Source organism: Callithrix jacchus, chromosome 8 (genome assembly GCF_049354715.1).
Source record: "Callithrix jacchus isolate 240 chromosome 8, calJac240_pri, whole genome shotgun sequence".
NCBI classification, from domain to species: Eukaryota; Metazoa; Chordata; class Mammalia; order Primates; family Cebidae; genus Callithrix; species Callithrix jacchus.
The window spans coordinates 103468366-103487611 of NC_133509.1; the positions used below are offsets into that span (position 1 = coordinate 103468366).

The 19246-nt window shown below is 47.5% G+C and overlaps 1 protein-coding gene across 11 annotated transcripts in view; it reads left to right on the forward strand.

The window, feature by feature from the left end:
* RAD51B (RAD51 paralog B) overlaps positions 1-7563 on the forward strand; it is a 642672-nt gene extending 635109 nt beyond the window's left edge. For 10 of the 11 annotated variants that reach the window (XM_035260799.3, XM_054240085.2, XM_054240082.2 and 7 more), the window contains one exon: positions 6906-7563. In XM_035260799.3, coding sequence (XP_035116690.1) covers positions 6906-6922 — 17 coding nt within the window. In that variant the 3' untranslated portion in view covers positions 6923-7563. The remainder of the gene's footprint in view (positions 1-6905) is intronic. The other variant, XR_004729965.3, reaches the window with a different exon arrangement.
* Positions 7564-19246: the final 11683 nt, after the last annotated feature.

Below are 19246 nucleotides of genomic sequence, written 5' to 3' on the forward strand. Positions count from 1 at the left end.
AAATGGGATAACAGAAAATGATTTTATTTATGTGATTTTAATTTGTTCCTTTTAAGGTATTAATTTTTTGCAAGAATATATTCATGTATTGCTTATATCATTAATAATTAAAAATTTCTAGAGAGACTTTCAGTGTGTAAATGTCTCTGCCACAAAGAACTCAGGAGTTGAAACTTGTGGATCTGAGAGAAGTCTGGTAAAATCAGTGATTTTAAAGATGTCAGTCGCTAAAAATGAAAGGTTTTCAACGCAGAAACACTCTGATTCAAAGAAAGAAAATGCTAATTATAAGTGATTCGTTTCTGGTAGATTACTGAAAAGATTCTCTAAGACATATTGCCCGATTTCTCAACATCAACTATTACTGCATTTAAATGCTAACTCTTCTCTCTGGAAAGGATGTCTTAACGTGAAAGCAACTAAACTTTGCTTCAAAATTCTATTATTCAGACTCCTCATTAATTTCAGCTGACATTCCTTCTCAATTGGGGCAAATCATCAAAGCTTTATTGTATTGAGAACCTTGAATCCAGCAACAAAGAGTGTGGGGTATGGAGGGTTGGAGGGGAAGGGTGGAGAGCTCCCAAGGCCAATAGAAGGGAGGGGGTGGAGAGGAATGCTGCAGGAAGGACAGCAGAGAGAAAGATGGAGCATGGAGAGGCCAAGGAAAGAGCGGGGAGTTAGGAAAAGCCTGAGGTAAGCAATGGGAGGCCTCCTCAGAGGGGCCTTACACTGTCAGACTGCCCCTTGAGCCCCTGCTCGTCAACATGGTAGAAGAAAAACCAGCGTACAACTTTGTAGTAGCAAATTTTTCTCCAGAGTTAAGGATAAAAAGGGAGGTAGGAGATAAGCAAATGGAAAACATTCCCTTTCTCCCTTCATTTGGGTGCCTCTCCAATCATCTCCCTATGGCATCCTGCCCTGCGGCCAGTGACTGCCAGTAAGCCCACCCCACAGACCCTGAGGCCGGGAGCCCAGCCCTGGTCATGGATTAGTACCTGGCCAAGTTGCACCGCGACCCCGGGCCCCCAGCAGTGCCCCCCTCCTCCTTCCTGGTGTGATTGACTCTGAGATGTATGACGTGGGATGTACTAGGTGCAACGCATCATATTTGTTATTGAGGCATAAGGTAAGGAAGGATATTTTGAATTGGGGGATATCGTCTACAAACTCTCATTGACCATCTGTGAGAATGTAATAAGATTTATAAGATGAACTTTAAAGCCTAAAAGAAAACTGAGTTGTTTCAATGTGTAACTTTTCAAAAACCAAAGTAGCCCCAGATGGTCTTTTCTCTCCACCAAAACAACCCTCAAGGATGCATAAAACCCCTGTGGACACTGTGGAGCAGACAGCTCCAAGTGTCCAGAAACCCATCTTAGTCCAAGTCAGGGGCACTGCAAGAATTCAGTCCCCAGCCTATCACCATCCAGCCCTGGATCCTCAGAGAACGTGCTTAGCCTTCCCACTTCTCCAGTTTGAGTCCCACTTCCCCAGTTTGTAAAATGGGACTAGAAATAATCTGCCTAATCTTCATGCCGGGGGGCCTGTGAAGATGACGGGGTAGATAAATGGATGGTTTTCCAACCTTCATGGAAGGCCTGAGCCTAAGTTTATGATCTCCTCTCCAGTTTTAGACATAAATCAAATCATGCCATTCCTCTGCTCGAAACTCTCAAGTGGCCCTTTCGTACTCAGACTGAAAGCAAAGTCCTTCCATAAGCCTAGAAAGCTCCCACTATCCCCCCACCCCCGGTTCCAGTGGCACCTGCTTCCCAGCCTCTCACTGCTCCTCACTTGCTCACCTGTTGCAGCTACACTGTCTCCTAGCTGACTCCTGTCACAGGCATGCTTTCACCTTAGGGCCTTTGCACTTCTGAACCCTTTACTGGAACCCTTTTCCCCAAAGTACCATAGCTGACTCCCTCCCCTCCTTTCCTCACACGGTGGATGATGACTCCCTCACATTTAAGTTTTTGCTGAAATATCACCTTCTCTGTGAGACTTACCGCACTTAATTAAAATTGCAGCCTGCTCTGCTTACCCCCATCCTGCTCTACTATATTTTCCCAAAGCACTTATCTCCATATGAGGTAATAAATAATCAACAGCTCACAATGTTTACCCTTCATTCTGTGTTTTCTCTGCTACCATATAAGCTCTGCAGGGCAGGCATCTTTGATTTATTCATTGAATTTTTTCTTAAGCACCTAGAGCAGTGTCAGGTGTATTAATGACCATCAATAAATAGGTTGGATCTTTCTAAGAAGTCCAGGATATAACATCAATTAAAGGAGGGCTGCTACAGCTAAAGGGATTTGTGAGCTCAAAACCCCTCCTGCTATCTCACCATCAGCAAGTGCAAAAACTGCTGACATTTGTTCTCACATGTGAAACCAGTTTTGAAGCTACAAATTGCTACTTGATGCCAGCTCCAAGGGCCTACACAATAGCTTACACATAGCAGGTGCCCAGTGGTACAGATTATAAGGAGAAGGGAAGTAACATTTGTTGAGTAGCTACAAATGATAGGCAGTGTCTGTGCCTAGGACACTATAGAAGTGCTTTCATGAAACTGTCAGCTCTTCTACTACCATCTCCCCAGTACCTCATACCAAGCCTGGCATGTATTAGGTACTCAGTAAATGCTTGCTTATTTTCCTAACAACCCTCTGAGGCAGGTACTATTATCCCCATCTTGGAAGGGCCCAAGGTTCAGATTTAGGTAGCTTGCTTAATGCCATGCAGCCAGGATGTAAATTCTTCTCAGACAAGTTGCAGCCTCTCTGATTCTTTGCGAGAATGTACATTAGACCATCCCTCCAAGCTTCCCTGAAGCAGAGCTGTCTCCCAACCACACCAGCGATGAGGGGAGGGGTCTCTTTTTCCACCTGGACTCACTTCCTCCCTCTGTGCATTTGGCTCACCTGGAGGGGTCTTCTGCTACCTTGTGATTAATGGGGCTGCCCTTCCCATCCGCACTGGCTGAATGACCCCAGAGTTAACAGCAGTTCATCATGCATCATAAATCAAGTTCTCAAAGACATTGCAGCTTTGTGCTCAAAATCTCCCTAGAATTCAAATTCTTTGTGAAAGGCATTGGCTTATGAGTACAATGATGGATTCATCAAGTCTCTCCTTGTAAGAAAAATCTGAATGGTATCTGCTGGTTTCCCCCTGCCTACTCCAAGAAAAAAAAAAAAAAAACAGTCCTAGTCAGTCAATTTCATGTAGTTAGAATTCCCCCAAGGACCTCATACTTACCTTCCACCTGGTCATGCTACAGAAGAGCCGCAGTCACGTTGCCATTTTACATAGAAATCATTTGCAACTTGCACATGTTGTGCTTTCCATAAACCCACAAGTAGCTGGGACTTCATTTTTAGCAGTTGCTGAAGTGTCACGTGCTAGCTATTTACACTGTATAGGGACAAAACAACCTAATGTATGTGCCAGAACTACTTTATAGAAGCCAAGAGGCAGCCTCTGAGTCTCCGATTCTCAGAAGTCTATCCCTGGAAGAAAGCATCTCCATAAATCTCACAATGCTTTATGCCCGGTTAGAATTTCTCTTGGGAACTTTTGAGTTTGTGTAAGAGTTTCCTTTAAAGGCAACTGATGAACTATAGGTGTCAGGCAGGTTTTCATTTTCTGTGTGCTTTTTATTTCATCTAGAACCAACACTGGCCTTTAGAATTGGATTCTTTTCAGAGACTCTCGCTATAGGTTTCATGTTCAAAGGCTCCAGGTTGGAGGAGCTCAGGGTTCATCTGAGTGTCAGAAATGACCAATTCCGGCCGGGCGCAGTGGCTCACACCTGTAATCCCAGCCCTATGAGAGGCCGAGGCGGGCAGATCACTTGAAGTCAGGAGTTTGAGACCAGCCTGGCCAACATGGCGAAACCCATCTCTACTAAAAACACACACACACAAAAAATTATCAGGGCATGGTGGCACGTGCCTGTAATCCCAGCTACTTGGGAGACTGAGGCAGGAAAATCCCTTGAGCCTAGGGGGTGGAAATTGTAGTGAGCCAAGGTCACGCCATTAGATTCCAGCCTGGGCAACAGAGTGAGACTCCATCTCAAAAAAAAAAAAGAAGAAAAGAAATGACCAATTTCATCAGTACTACTCTATTAGAAAAAGATCGGGGTAGTTCTTCGGTTGCGTGAGACTGTCCTATGTACTGGAGGACATTTGTACTTCTAACCTCATCCAGAAAATGCCAGGAGCATTCCCCCCAGGCACTATAACAGCCAGAGGTGCCTGTGGCTAATACTCCAAGCACTCCTGGTGCTTTTAAGCACCACCAAGGCTATCTCTGAAAGATGGTGAACTGGGGCAAACACCCCTGAATTTCACAATCAGCGAGCGGTCAGTCTAGATGGGTACCCCCTTCCCACTGTAAGCTGCTTCCTAGTCTTGTTGCCTTTGATCTTCGTTTGCCTTCAGGTTGGGTGTGATACAACATTTGTTTTTATCCCTGATTCCTGCAGTATAAAAATGGGGGCAATGGGAAGCAGAAAGGAAATACTGAAATTTTCCCTCGGCTTATAGCCTTCCAATAAGGGTACTGTTCTCTGGAATGGCTTTCAACTTTTTACCCAGTTAATGATCAGGACAGTTTACTAGATGTAAGCTCCCAAGCCCAAGACTATGGGATAAGAGATGGAAACAGGGACAGAAATAAATGGATCTACCAGGACCCAGACATTGGGATGCAACTAGTGGGTCTTCTCCACCTTCACAAGACATCAGTTCTGACTTGCTTGCAGATTCCTTAGTACTACTCATCTGCCCTACAAGGCATAGAGGGTTTTCTCTGATTTCTAGAAATGTCAGCATTCTCTGCAAGGTGAACTGCCAGAGTTGGGTTCTTATAGTCCGGTGGGGATTATATAACTCTCTGGGCCCTGGAAGAGCATGACTGTCTTATCAGGAACCCTCCAGATAGGCTGTCAGATGAATCAGCATCCGTTCATGCCCTGCCTTGCTTCTCTTGGGCACGATTGCATTGCATGCCAACGCCCAGGCTTACAGGCCAACTATTCTCACCCTGCATCCCGCCCGCCCCACTTGCTGGGGAGTGCTCTCCACAGCTCTAGTGCATCCTGTTTGTTCAGACCCCTTTGTCTTCCACTGGCGCAACTGAGAGAGAGGATTCCTCTGAGTCCCTTTGCTTTTGGCTTTGAAATCAGATCCTGGCACACCTGATTACACTCAATAGCTGGAAGTGGTAAGGATGTCTGATGGCGGAGCACTCTTGTTTTAAGCTCTGCATGCCAGGAAGGCAGGGGCCTGGGTCTCCTTCTCAGGGTTACACTAGAGGGGCAGGATGCTCTGGCAGAGGAAGCAAACAGTGTTCACTAAAGGGAAATGCGCTTGAAAAGGAACTCAGAGTACAGGTAGTCAAGCCGTGTAGAAGCGGTAACTGAGGACACTCTGTGGAGCTGAGACCCCTTCCTCTCTGCTCATAAGCCCCTAGATGGGAAACTTGCAGTTCCTGCCCAAGGGAACCAGGAGGGTCAAACCCGTCTGTCCTGCCTTTTCTATAGAAGTGTCGGCTCTGAGGCCTCAACTAGGTGGAATAAACAGTGACTTACCTCTTATCACAGTGAAAAACCCATAAAGCATTTGGACACTAAGGGCAGCCCCTGTGTTCTCAAGGGATCCTCAGCCTCAGACACTGCCTCTTTTCAAGCAAAGATGCTACCCTAATGCACAAGTCCAGTGGCTTGAAGAATCATTATGAAAATTTCACACAAACAAAAAGGCACAAAGAGCATCCGGGTACCCATACCCAGCTTAAGAAATGAAATGTTACTGATGCAGTTAAAGCCACCTTTGTCCTTCTGGTCCCATCCTTCCATCCTGGCTTCCCCAGCAGCAACCACTCAGTCATTGACAAGCAGTGTTCCGGTGATGGGTGCATCCCTCTTTGGAATTACTGTAGCTTTTGGAACTTCAGTGTATTCATTGGTAAAGGGGGCTATTGAGAAAATGAAGGAAAATGATGTATGACAAATATTTGGCTATCATTCCTATGAAAAGAAAACAGTCAGCAGAAAAAATTGGGTCAAATGGAAGGCCTTTCCCAGCCTGGCCCCAACTTGCCTGGACAGCCTCCCGTCTCCCCTCTGCAGCAACGTTCACCAGATATGCCACCTGTGTCCATGCCTCTGGGCTGATGTGGATGCTGTGCTTACTTGGCCCACAATGCTGATCTCCTGTCACCATCTTCCTTTAACACTGTGGTCCACTGTCCCCAACTCTGACGGGGCCCAGAGGCAGTGACTCCTTGGTGCTCCCATGGCCGGATACCTCTGTCTGAGCATCTGCCATATGGTTGTGATGTTCCTGATGTGTCTGCCTCGCTTTTTCACTGAGGTGCTTATGCAGCAAGGTAGGGGCAGGGTCTTCTCCAGCTGGTGGCCTGGCCCATTGCCTGCTGGCACATGGCAGGACCATATGCAGTGAATGAATGAATTCCATTAAGAATATTCGTGATCCATGGAAGGAGATCAAAATATCAACATAAACAGGAGTTCGGAAGAAGTTGATTTCAGCCATCATGAATGACTTCAAGGGTTCAAGTGCATGAGTGAATGACAGTTCCATCAAGAGACTAACTTTGCACCCTAGTTAACGTAGGGTGTCTCCATGTCCTCAGTTCTCCCTATGGGCATTTTTCTCTTTGAAGTTCCAAATCCTCTCTGTTATGGAAACGCAAAACTACAAGTTCTGTCTCAATTGTTCAAATGAGGTTGGAACAAATAGAATGGGGGCATGAACATTTTCCCCCCGATAACTTCGATAAACAGCAGTTTTAGCCTTAGTGGGTTTTATGCAAGCCTTGAACATCTTTTTCTAGGTATAGTAACACTTGTGTTCTTTTTTTTCTTGCAGCCTGTGGAAATTCCTAGAGACAGAGAAATGTGCAAACCTGTTCATCTTACTGAGAAAAATCAGCTTTACCGCCACAGAACAAAATGTTGGGAAACAGTCTGGTGGTGAAGGTGTTCTCACCCACACCCATTGTTCTCTGCTACAATGTTTGGTTGCTACTGTGTAGACTCAGCTTTAGTCATGGAATTTTAGAGGATGTGTCTCAGAAGTGGGATCAAGAACAAGCCCAACAGTAATCTGCACCATACGCTGATCTGATACCATGGCACCGGCAATGGGCACACAGGTCTAACCAGGAAGGGAACAGGAAATGGGAACAAGAGCAGGGGTTGGGTTGTGTGTGTGGAACACACAGGTATGTTTTTTTTAACTCTCTCTTTTTAAAACATTTCATTTTTGTGGAGGTGAAACTTATATAAGATGAAATTAACCACTTTAAAAGAAACACTTCTATGGCAAGTAGATTTCATCACAATTGCAACCAGCAGCTCTGTCTAGTCCCAAATATTTTCATCACCCCAAAAGTAAGACCCATAACCATTACCCAAATGTTCCCCATTTTCCCCTCCTCCCAGCTCCTGGAAACCCACCAATCTGCCTTGTCACTGGATTTACCTATTCTGGATATTTCATATAAATGGAATCATATAGTATGTGACCTTTTGTGTCTGGCTTCTTTCACTAGTATGTTTTCAAGGCTCCTCCATGTTGTAGCAGGCATTCCTTTTTTATGGCTGAATAATATTCCACTATCAGGATATACTGCATTTTATTCCTTCATCCATCAGTGGTCATTTGGGCTGGTTCCACCCTTCAACTATTGTGAATATTGTGCTGCTATGAACTTGTGTACACATGTATTTATTTGAATACCTGTTTTCAATGTTTTTAGGTATGTACCTAGGAGCAGATTTACTAGTCATATGGTGATTCTATGTTTAACTTTTTGAAGAACTGCAATGCTATTCTCCACAAGGCTGAACCATTTTGTATTTCCATCAGCAATGTATAAGCACAGGTCAGATTTTTGGGGAGTCACGTTTTAAAGTGGCACAAGACCCTTCTAGAGGGCTGTGTTCCATGCATAAAAAACTCATAGTCTCCATGTGAAGACACAAATTTTGTACAAACCTGTGGGCAGAAAAAGGGGAGAAAATGGAACCCTCAGTGTATAAGTTGAAGGATGGTTCAGAGAGCAGTGGACATCCCCCATCGCCTTGCTGCGCTCTCTGTAGCTAAGCAAGAGGCAGACCGGAATTCTACTGGCTACTTTGTCTTATTTTCACTTCTTTCCAGTTAGTCCGCACTACTCTACCCTTTCCACAGGACTGTAGGGTTATGGTGACTTTCCCACCCCTAGCCAGGTTCCAGTGGTGAAGGACTCTGTGAATATGTGATCTGGTGTTCAGAATCCCAGATTTGTGTTCAGAATCCCAGACTGAACTCTACATATGCTACTCGTCAACATCTGAGAACCAGAAATAGGAGGAACACCTTTAAAAAGAAACCTACAAACACAAAGTTATTCATAGACGCTGTTGAGGGGCAAAGCAGGGCCACCACCTGAGCCTCATGCAATTAGACTCATCACAGGGAAAGGGCATAACACTGGCTTTTTTCTTAAAACCACCTGGAAGGAGCTGAGCCCTATACTAAATTTATATATAAGCATGATTTGATAGGAAGGACAAAAAAAACACTGTATTAGGATCTGTCTTCCCTTGCAGTCTGATAGTGTAACTGTCAGCAATTTTGGAGGACAGGCCTTCCTGACAGGGGACTGGGAACCCCTGGGAAATGTCTTTCCTATTAGACATGGATCTTTATGGTTGAATAAGGGGCTGAAGGAGGAAACAGACAACAGGGGTCAGAGAGCAAGGCCAAGGGAGGCCTTTGAGACAAGACAGGAGTTGTGCCCCCTTTTCAGTGAGTCTGGAGCCTCTGGAGGTTGACAAGAAGAGGAGAAGGTGAAGGGTTTGAGCACTGAGAGAATGAATGCTTCCTGTAGGACTTTGCCAGAAGGGAGCTCCTCACACATGAGTTTTTGCGTTCATAAGCATAAGGGACACAATGGGCTTTGAAATCCCAACATGTCCAGCAAAGAACAGGAAGCCCTGGGACTCAGCTTGAATTTGAGTCCCCCATTGGATGTAGTGGGTGTCTGTATTTCACTAAGTGGAAAGAACTTGTTTTCACTCGCTGCCAATGAGTAAAAACTGAAGAGCTAGATTTTTCTTTTCTTCGAAGGTGTTAGTTCATAACCCTCCTTGAGACTAAGCAGAGGACCAGTGATACTACCATGGAGAGGAGTGAGCCCCTCACCAGCCCCAGGTCATAATCCAACGAGCTATTTTGCAGGGTTAGTGGATGCAGTAGGTTGAATAGTGGCTCCCAAAAATCTATGTCCATGTCCCAACCCCCAGAATGTGTAAATGTGGCCTTATTTGTATAAAGGGTCTTTGCAGAAGTAATTAAGGATGTTGAGATAAGATCATCCTGGACTACCCAGGTGGGCCCTAAATCTAATGACAAGGGTCTTGGAGAGACACGGAGAGGGAAAGACCCAAAGAGGAGGAGGCAGTGTGACCAAGGAGAGGCAGAGACTGGAGTTAAGCAGCCCCAAGCCCAGGAACACCTGGAGGCACCAGAAGCTGGAAGAGGCGAGGAAGAAGTCTCCCCAAGAGCCTTCATAGGGAGCGTTGCCCTGCAGACGTCTTGATGTGGGGCTTCTGGCCACTAGGACTGTAGAGAATAAATGTCTGTGCTTTTAGGCCACTCTGTTTGTGACAGATTGTTGCTGCAGCCCTAGAAAACCAATGCAGTGAGGTTGCCCAGCGAGATGAAATGACTGAAGAGAGAGACTCTGGTCGTCTAGAAAACAGAATTCATCCCCTGGATTTGCTGCCAGGGTCTGAGGTGAACTAAACGTTGTACTGCGGAGCCTCTTTCCTCTTGCATTCCTCATGCGTTACCTGCTCATGGCAGAGATCGGGGCTCACGGTTCACCTGAGGACGCTACTCGGGACCAAGGAAGTTCGATCAGATCCTCACATCTATTTGAAGTGGTGGCAATAATAATGAGCACACTCTATAGAATGTTTAACGTGTGCTAGGTATGTCACATACATTATCTCATTTAATCCTCTAAACAATCCTATGTGGTTGCTATACTCATCCCCCTCTTACAGATGAGGAGGAAACTGAGGCTCTAGGAGGTCATGTAATCTGCTCAAGTTCATTTGGCAAATGCTAGTGGAACCAGACCTTGACCCCAGGTTTGCCTGTGCTTGATCTACACTATTACAAAAGGCTCTAGCCCCACAGAGATGGTCAGGCCAGCATCCTGTAACACTCAGCTGTTGGATGAGAAAGGATGTATTTATTTATGTATGCATTTTACTAGCAGCACTGGCATTAGAGTTTCTCTTTGTCAGTGAGGGTTGGAGTTATGGGGTCGATTGAGGTGAAGGTTGCTGAGATGACCTGGTGGATCCTGCTAACAGCAGACGGATGTCAAAACATTTGCATTCAGGGGGAGATAAAGTCAAAACTGGGGCCAATCAACTTTCTCAGCACCAAGGCTCTGAGGTCCTTTCTTGGCTCTCAGCCCTGTTGGGAAAGAGAACCCCCTACCACATGATCTCTCTGGTGTGAGAAGCTGACAGTCCACTGCTGAGCTTTCCCCACTTTGCCACAAACAGAGGGCACCTCCCAACACAACTCCCTCTCCTGCTAGAATGGGAAGAGAGGACACCAGCTGTTAAGAAAACTCTCATGAGCACCTGTCCACAATCTCCTTTTATAGGGCTAAACCCAGGTGGGCTCTGACTGTTTAGGGTCCCTGTGCCTCTCACAGTCATGTTTTCAGATTTTTGGGAGACCTGGGCTGATCTCCCTTTTGCCATGGTTCACCCTGGGGTGTGGCCAACATGGCAGCGTCTCCTCTTCCCTCCCAGATTCCAGGTTGGAGGGAGTTCAGCTTCAGGGAGACAATCCACAGGCCTGCAGATTTCCTCCCATGCAGACCTCAGTGCAAGATAAAGTCAGGCAAGGCTCTGCCACAGCACAACAGCATAATAAATCCCCCTCTGGCTCCTCCCAGACTTATTGTTCTATTGAAGTTGTTTTGAGTATGATCAAAAGGAAGGAAGAGACTGTGCTATCAGACCGAGGAAGAAGGATGCTCTCCTGACCGCTCCTGTTGCCCTTGGCCACCCTTATTTTAAATATGAGGAAACCAAAGGGCAACATGCAGCCTAACCCCATCCACATCATGGGGAGAGACACGCCGAAGCTGAGACCCCGTGAACCTTCGGTGAGGCAGCAGCCCCTGCACAAACTCGCCGACGGCTACTTTGGATGTGCAGCCCTGTCCTTTTACACACATCATGGAGGCTGGAAGGCCCAAGCACAGAGTCAGCAGCACTTTGAGGCCAGAGCCAGAAGTAGGCCCTGAAGCAACTGAGGTTGCTGTTGTTACCCCCTTGGCCTGAGAACTAAGGCTGTCAGGCCACAACTATTGGAAATAATGGGCCAGACCAGGAACTCCCCAAGCTCAGCTGGCCAGGTGCCCACTTCTGAAGACAGTGAATGGCTCAAGTTCTTGGGAAATGCTGTCAACATCAAGGCTTTTGGCCTTGCCTATGTCCAGTCCAGGTTCGGGCACAGGCATAGGATGATGTGTGACATCAGCCACCACGGCTGGATTCCTGCAAGGAACTAGAGCAGAAAGCACTGGGCTGCCTCAGTCTTCAAAGGTAGAAAGGGCGGAGCCGAACGTTCCTCTTCACAGACTCACAGGCTCACGCAGCCCTCTGCCCTCGCAGAGAGCCATCCGCCCTGCTCAACACCCAGTCTCTGATTCTCCAGGTGCCTGGCTGCTGCAGCCTGGTCACCTTTGTTTGGGCTGGAAGGCCATGTCTGAGCCATCAAAGGAGCCTCAATGGGAGAGGACGTCAATGTGCTTCCTCAACCAGAAAGGTGGTTTGAGTTTGGCCAAAGCAGCCCAACCAAATAAGCAAAAGCCTGTCAATGGGAAGATGTGGGCTGCTGGGAGATCAGACAACAAAATGAGAGCCATTATCAGTCTCATCCCAGCCTGAAGGAGGGAGGGCCTTTGAAGCCACAGACAGGCTGAACAGAACTTTCCACCTGAGAGACGCTGGAGATGGGAGGTCAGGCTGCACGCAGCCCCCACGAAAACTGATCAAAGCCTACTACAGAAGGGAGGGGGCGCACAGCTGCAGCTCCGGCTACCCCCCACCCCCGGGCTGCCTGGGACTTTCTGAAGGCAGCAGGGCTGCCTTTGCAGGGGCCTGTGGGAAAACCCAGCACAGATGCACATTGCAGCCAAACCCCTGAGCACTGCTGGGAGAGGGAAAAATAAACCCCTCAATAGTCCTGAAAAGAAAAGGGAGGGAATCAAAGCACACAAAAAATGCAAAGACCACCCACCTGATGAGCGCCTACCTTTCGGAAACAAATAGCTCCTGGATTCCAAGGCGCACTTCTAAAAGAACAAACGGACTGAACACTCTGCCTCAAAGCTCCGTGCGCCAGGGGATTTGTGGGAAGCCGTGGCCCCTTCTAAGCATCGGAAGCTTAATTTAAAGTGTGTTGGCCTCTGCGGTGCCTATTCAAGAGCCCCTTTGCATCCGCTCTCCTCCCTGGGAACCCGGGAGACAAGAATCCTCATTTAGAAAAAGAGAGGATCATGTATGGACTCCTTTATCATGGTTCTCCCCCACAGGACAGCCATATCTGCTAGGGAACATTCTAGGGGGCATCTTTCAGGCTAGATCCAAGGTGAGGTGGGCCCTTGCGAGGGCACCTTGGAAGGCAGTGTTGGTTCTGCCTGGATGGGTCCCTCTGGGACAGCCTCCGCCCACCCTGCCTGGGCTCACCCCTCCTCCCTGTGGCCTGAAGCCTCCTTTGGAGGACTGACACTTCATGGACCCTGCAGTTTTATCTTTTCTGAAGTGGAGACAGACAGCAAAGCCACTTCCACTGCACTGCTCACTATCTCAAAAGAATAGGAAAGCTCTTCTCTCCTCCTTGGGAATGGGTTTGGAGGGAGGGTGGAGGACATAATGATGGGGAGGCCTTGCAGGTACTTTGGTGGAGGAGGGTGTGTATGAATGGAATGGGTTGCCCAGAGCACAGGGGAAATTAACATGAGAACATTTCAGAACCACTGGTTTAACTGGCTAACATTCTTTCCAAAATGATGGACAAGTCTTTAGGAGTAGACAGAGGGCCTTGGGGAGGAAAACATTGCTGAGGAAGAGGCATCTTCCTTCCCCCTCCTCCAGAGGCTGATGCTAGAGAGAAGGGGGCAAGGCCTCACTGAGCACCTACCCACCACTCAATAGATTTCTATCTCTTTATTACTTTACCCTGGGAGATGAATGGGGTTATCTCAATTTTACAGTTGACAAACAGATTCAGAGAGGTGACTGAGCCTCTTCACATGGAAGTGGACCCATATGGAAGTGTCGAGCTGGAATTCAACCCTTAGGCAGCCTGGCTCCAAAGTTCACAACCTTTCCTACTCATTTCAGCCCTTCCCTGCCTCTCAGGGCTAAGAAGATGTTAGTAGATGTTCCATAAACATTTATTAAATTGAACTGAACTCAGCAGCTGAACACAAAATGAGAGCCATTATCAGTCTCATCCCAGCCTGAAGGAGGGAGGGCCTTTGAAGCCAAACGCAGGCCTCTTCCACCCTGACCAAGAGGAATCCTTTGAGGGTCTGGGATATGGAAAGAAATTCTCTGAGGTGCTGAATAAAATCATGCCCTGAGGTACAAGGAGACCTTTTCTTTTTTAAATTAATGGCTAATAAAATTTATGCAGACCCCAAAAGGAAAAACAGAAAGGAATTGGAACCATTTTAAAAACAGAGTCGGTAGATAATAAAACTTCATGGTGGTGGTGTTATCTTTCATCAGGAAGCACAAAGTTCTTCACAGGCTTTAATTATATCTTCATCCCTGCGGTCCCTTCTGAAGTTGGTAGATGCACGTTAATAGCACCTTTCGCTTTAGGTATGGACACATTCCAGTACCAAAAGCTTCAGGAGTTCTCCCCAAGGCAAGCAGGGTACAGAGCTGGATCGGGAGCAATGATTCCTCCTCCAAGCCAGCATTCCATGCCACCTCCAGTTCTGTTTCTTGACTCCGCAGCTGAAACCAAGGACTTCATTGAGATATTTGGGGGTTGGGGGATCTGAAGGTCCAGGAAAGAAGGGAGGCAAAACCAAGGAATCAGGTCTCCATTTTGGCCTGCACACCATATAAATCCCCACTTTGTTCACCCGTATGCACATTCTTTAATTTAGGCATGTGTTCATTTGTGTGTACATCAATGAGTTTGCTCACAGTCGCAAGGGTGCCGAAGCCTGAGCTTGGCCACTCGCTTTAAGTAAGGCCACACCAGACAATCAGTGCCTCTGATCATGAAGACTGGAGAAAGGTATCTGGGCTGGGCCCATTGTGACTCTCAGGAGGGAAACTCTCCCAGTGGACTCTGGGGCCGGGATATGGAGGCTCAGACAGCTAGAGATGGGAAAGGGAACTTAAATTGCAAAGGAGTAATCTTTTGTTTTGCTAGTTCATTTTCAATCGTTTCCCGGCCTAAAAAAGAATTAATAGTAATAATAGCATATGGCTTTTTAATGGCTCTCCATCGCCAAATACTATTTAAGCACAAATTTCTTCACTAGACACTGGAGCTCAGTCTCCACACTTGGAGGTGTGGCTCCATCTGAGACTCCAGTCTCATTTCTTAATTTCTGTACAGTTATTCCCAATTGTTGAACTGCGGACCTGCGAGAGAACAGGGAGTTTCAGCAAGGGGTCCTTAACTCTGAATGCCATGCCAAACATGGGCAGCAGCTGAAATCAACAGCATATAAAACTCAGGCTAATTTGAAAGGCTGTCAAATTTCTAGCAGCTCCTTGTCATAATGTGTTTTCCTGGGTACAAAGTTTGACAACTGTTAAAAGAAAAGGCCTGCATTGTGATCACGGTTTTCAACCTGGGATTCAAGGACCCCCTCAGAGATTCTCTAAAGTATAGATGGGGGAGCACGAAGATGGAGCAGGAGCAGATGGTGACACCCCATCCCCGCACACACACAACTAACTTATCCCTGTAACCAGAGAGACTGTTTTGACCAACTCAACAGTGTACAACTGGGCTTTCTAGTAAGATTTTATTTGAAGAAAGGACCAGGGAGGTGAGTGGGACGGAGTTTGCAAGTGACGGCTGCAGACAAACTACATGTATTTCTAACCAGTCCCTTGCTACAGTTCCGTGGGGCACAATGAGAAATCTGTCACACAGCACAGTTCCCTCATAGTGTACACCCTGGGGCAGTGTACACTATGAGGGAACTGTGGTGTGTGAGTGATGCAACAGAGACATTCTCTCTGTCCAGATCCACATGGTAAGAACCCTGGGTTTGTTAGTGTCTTAGATGCATTAGTCTCATCTGGCTCTTAGAAATAGCAAATGAGCTTGCAGATTACCCAATCTTACTGTCAATGCAAAGACAGGGTCCACTTTGCATATGTACTGCTGAGGGAATCATTTGAACATTCACTGCTCGAGGGTCGGGTGGGGAATTCTTTATATACCAGCTTTTCTTGTGGGCCAAAATTCCTAGAGGAATAGTGGCCACTTGGGGTCCATTTTTATCTCCTTCAGTTTCTACCCAAATTTGTCTTTGCTTATGTGGCTGGGGCTTCCCACTCAGGCTCTCGGGACAGTTTGTCCCCAAGCAGGCTGGGACTAGAACAACTGTAGTAATAAGAGGTGATAAAGCAGAACTTTGAGACAGAACTTGCAGAGATTCTTTAGCTGAGCCTCGGTTCTCCCAGCCAGGTTTCAGACAGGGTGATACAGAAAGAAAGCTCTAAACAATCCCGAACAGTGCACATTAGCAAGTGAAGCTCAGGCAGGAGATGGGAAGGAATGCCTTTATCTCTGCTTTCCACCCTACTGCCCATCCCTCATTCTCAAAAGCCACCTCCCCAGCACTCAGGCTCGAGGTAAATGCTACAAAATGGGGTGGAAACCTCTCATGACCTCCTCTCTGTTGCATGAATGCCTGTTAGAAGCAAAGAAAAACAATGGCAAACAGACCCAGGACTGTCACAGCTGTGCTGGGCCCAGCTGGAATGTGGCTGTGTGCGCGCGTGCATGTGTGCATGCACGCTGGTGCACACATGGGAAGATAAACATCCTTGGCTCCCCAGCTCCTGTGTGCTGGACTGTGCTGAGCAGGCACAAGTTCTGTGTGGATCCAAGGCGGAGGGGGCAGCCCCAGTACAACTAGGTGCTGTTGTTTATATATCGAAATGTGGGTGGGGAGACAAAAGAGAAGGTTTGGGAACGGCTGTGTGCCCGTGTATGTATGGGCAGATCTCACTGCTGTTATGTTTTGGGGGAAATTGAGGGAAATTTTGTGCTTGGGTATGTGTGCATGCATGGCAGGTGCCCACACTCCAGTGTGCAGAGGGGGAAGCTGAAAGAAAGTTTCGAGATTCTGTGAACAATCTCAGTTAGAAAAAAATCTGGCAACTCCCCATACCACAGGTGGGTACACATTCAGTGCTTGTGAAGTTCATTTCCTGTACTAGTTACCAGGCCTTGTTTATACAGGACACAAAATGTGATTGGTAGCAAAAGCTCCAGGTCTCCGGGGTGAGTTGAGGGCGAGTGCGTTTGCAGAGGGGCTGGGGAAGGAGTGTGGGCATCAGGCCCACGTGCCCTTGAAGTACAAATGAAATGGATTTTCAACATTAATTCATAATTCCGCCCATATATGTTCAGAGCGGAGACAAAGCAGAGCTCTAATTTTAGAATGACGCCCTCCTTCGTTGCTGCAGTGCCATTTCGGCACCCAATCTGCACGGGCCAGTGGCAGCTCGGGTGTCCTTGAGTGTGCTCATGGGTTTGAAAAGCATCTAGCTGGCTCTGCTTTGAGCTTTAGTTAGTGAGCCCAGCCCCAGGAAGTGTTTATGAGCTGTTTCACTTTGCTTTATTCAGACTCGGCTTTGTTTGGTAGTGCAGAAGGGTAGAGTTTGACATAAATCCTCTGTTCTTTGTATGAGGACTTCAGACTGCAGAGGGTCCTAGGAGTGGCATTCTGTAGGAAAGTTGAGGAGTTTGACCCAACATCATGATCACACACCTGTAAGTGAAAATTCTGCACACCTCGAATGGGAAGAAACTGTACTCTCTAAACAAACTCCTGGGCATGTGACTGCCTCAGAGTCTCCTTGAGAGTTTGTTCATCCAAATGGTGAGCAGCTCACAATAGACACTCAGTGACTGCTAATTCACCATGGTATGTTTCATTCCACTGCCTTACGAAGTGCCAGCGTCACTCCTCAGCATAGCTCGGGACCTTGTCCAATCAGCTGTCCTGAACACCCATTTTGGTCCACGGTTCACATTTGTGGGATAGTCATGAGCCTCTGCTCTTCTTCCAGTCTTGACTCAAGGATGCAGTGGCAGAAATCTCCAGGCTGTTGGGTTCCATGGAATAGAGAGCCTGAATCCACCTGGAAACCAAATCTAGACAAAATAGAGCTTTGAGGTTTACACCCTCAACCCTGTGCTGTCAGAAGCAGAGGGTACCAGGGATGCACTGGAGGCTCCCTGGGAGGCAGAAGCCAGAAGTGCCGTGCCATGTTCTCCATCTGGCCAAGGGCTTAACCTTGCTGAAGACTATTTCTGAGCAGAGTCCCCATGATGAGGGGACCCAAAGATGCTGATGGGTCATTTCCCAGGCTTTGCCTTGGCCCCAGTGCAGGGCTTCAGTTGCTGAGGGTGATGGAAGTTTGCTTTATACTTGGTCCCTGCTCAGCTGGAGTCCTCTGCTACCCTCTGGCAATTCACAACCTCTAGTCATTTGGAGACCTCTGAACAAAGCAAAACTCTAAAAACTGGGACCCATGGCTCCTCGATGAATTCTGAAACCGTACTGAGGTACTGCCTAAAATTCTAGGAGAAGCTTACCAAGGAAAGGGGATTTCGGGGCAGCAATGGAAATAGACACAGTGAGGTACAGGCCACTCACTATCCTTTATAGGAACTTTCAGCTCCTGTTAGCTAGAGACCTTCTCAGAGTCAACATTCTGTGTAAGCCAGCACGGCACGCTGCTGGTCTGCGATTCTGTTCAAGGCCCAGACATAGCCAGCCTTCAGGGGGGTTCCAGACCACTGAGATTGCAGCCTGGGGTGACATCCTACCTTGGCTGCAAAGGTCTCCATCCCAGGCCTGGTCCTCCAGGAAATGGTTCCCATGGGGAGAGCTCCTACTGCTTCAAGACAGCAGCTTCCTTGGTGTCATCAGTTTACCTGCCAGTCTCGTTCCTCGGGGGGTACCAGTTTCTCTGGCTTCCCTGCCTGTCCCCAGAATGACCCCAACGTTTATTTAGCCCCTGAAAGCCTTGGAAGGGAGGGTGCCTGCTTACATTTCTAGTGAGTAGCATTTGCATTGGAGGTTCTTCACCCAGAGTTCCACAAAGGGTTGGCTTTTAGGTAAGGGCAAGGTGACCCTGCTTTGTCTTCCTGAAGCACCACATGTGCCTCTGTATCACTGCGCCTGTCATGCAGTCATCATCCTCCCCTTGCTTGTCTCTGCCCCACTAGCCTCGAGGCGCCTGAAAGGCAAGAGCTGTCTTAGAGGCACACTGGGAGAAGAGGGGCCCCGGGTCCTGATCGAGTGGGGGCCTGCCTAGGGCCAGAGGGCCTGGGCCCACCAACCACTGGGCCTGGGTAAACGGGGTTTTCAGGGGATGAGTGTAGTCTGGCCTATCTGATTCTCATCCCTACTCCCTGATAGTACTATGCTTTTCACCTTGAAAATGAAGACACACTGCCAAGCCCCTCACTGGGTTGTCAAGTGGCCCTGTGGCACACGTAAGGGAGCCTTGCTATGTTAAAGCTCCCCAGCTCCCTTCATTACATCCCATGGAGAGAGGACCATGCAATGACTCAGAGGCTCAGCTCTTCCTAACTGTGCTGTTCCCTGAGGGAACTTCAGTGAGTTGCTTTATCTCAGTGACTCTGTTTCTTCATCTGTGAAATGGGAGTGTAGGGCTGTCAGGGCCGGTACTTGGAAGCTTAGCTGAGTGGCATGGTGTGGGCATTCTGTTTTATTGTCATTGCTCAAATAAGCATGAAGATACTTCCCTGAAGAGTCATGTTTGGAAGGAAGGAATTTAGACTTTGGTATGGGGTGGGCATGGAGTAAATCCTAAATCCATCCCTTGAGAATTCCTGCCTAGTAAGATTTCGGATGGTTCTCTAGCCCAGGAGTCAGCAAA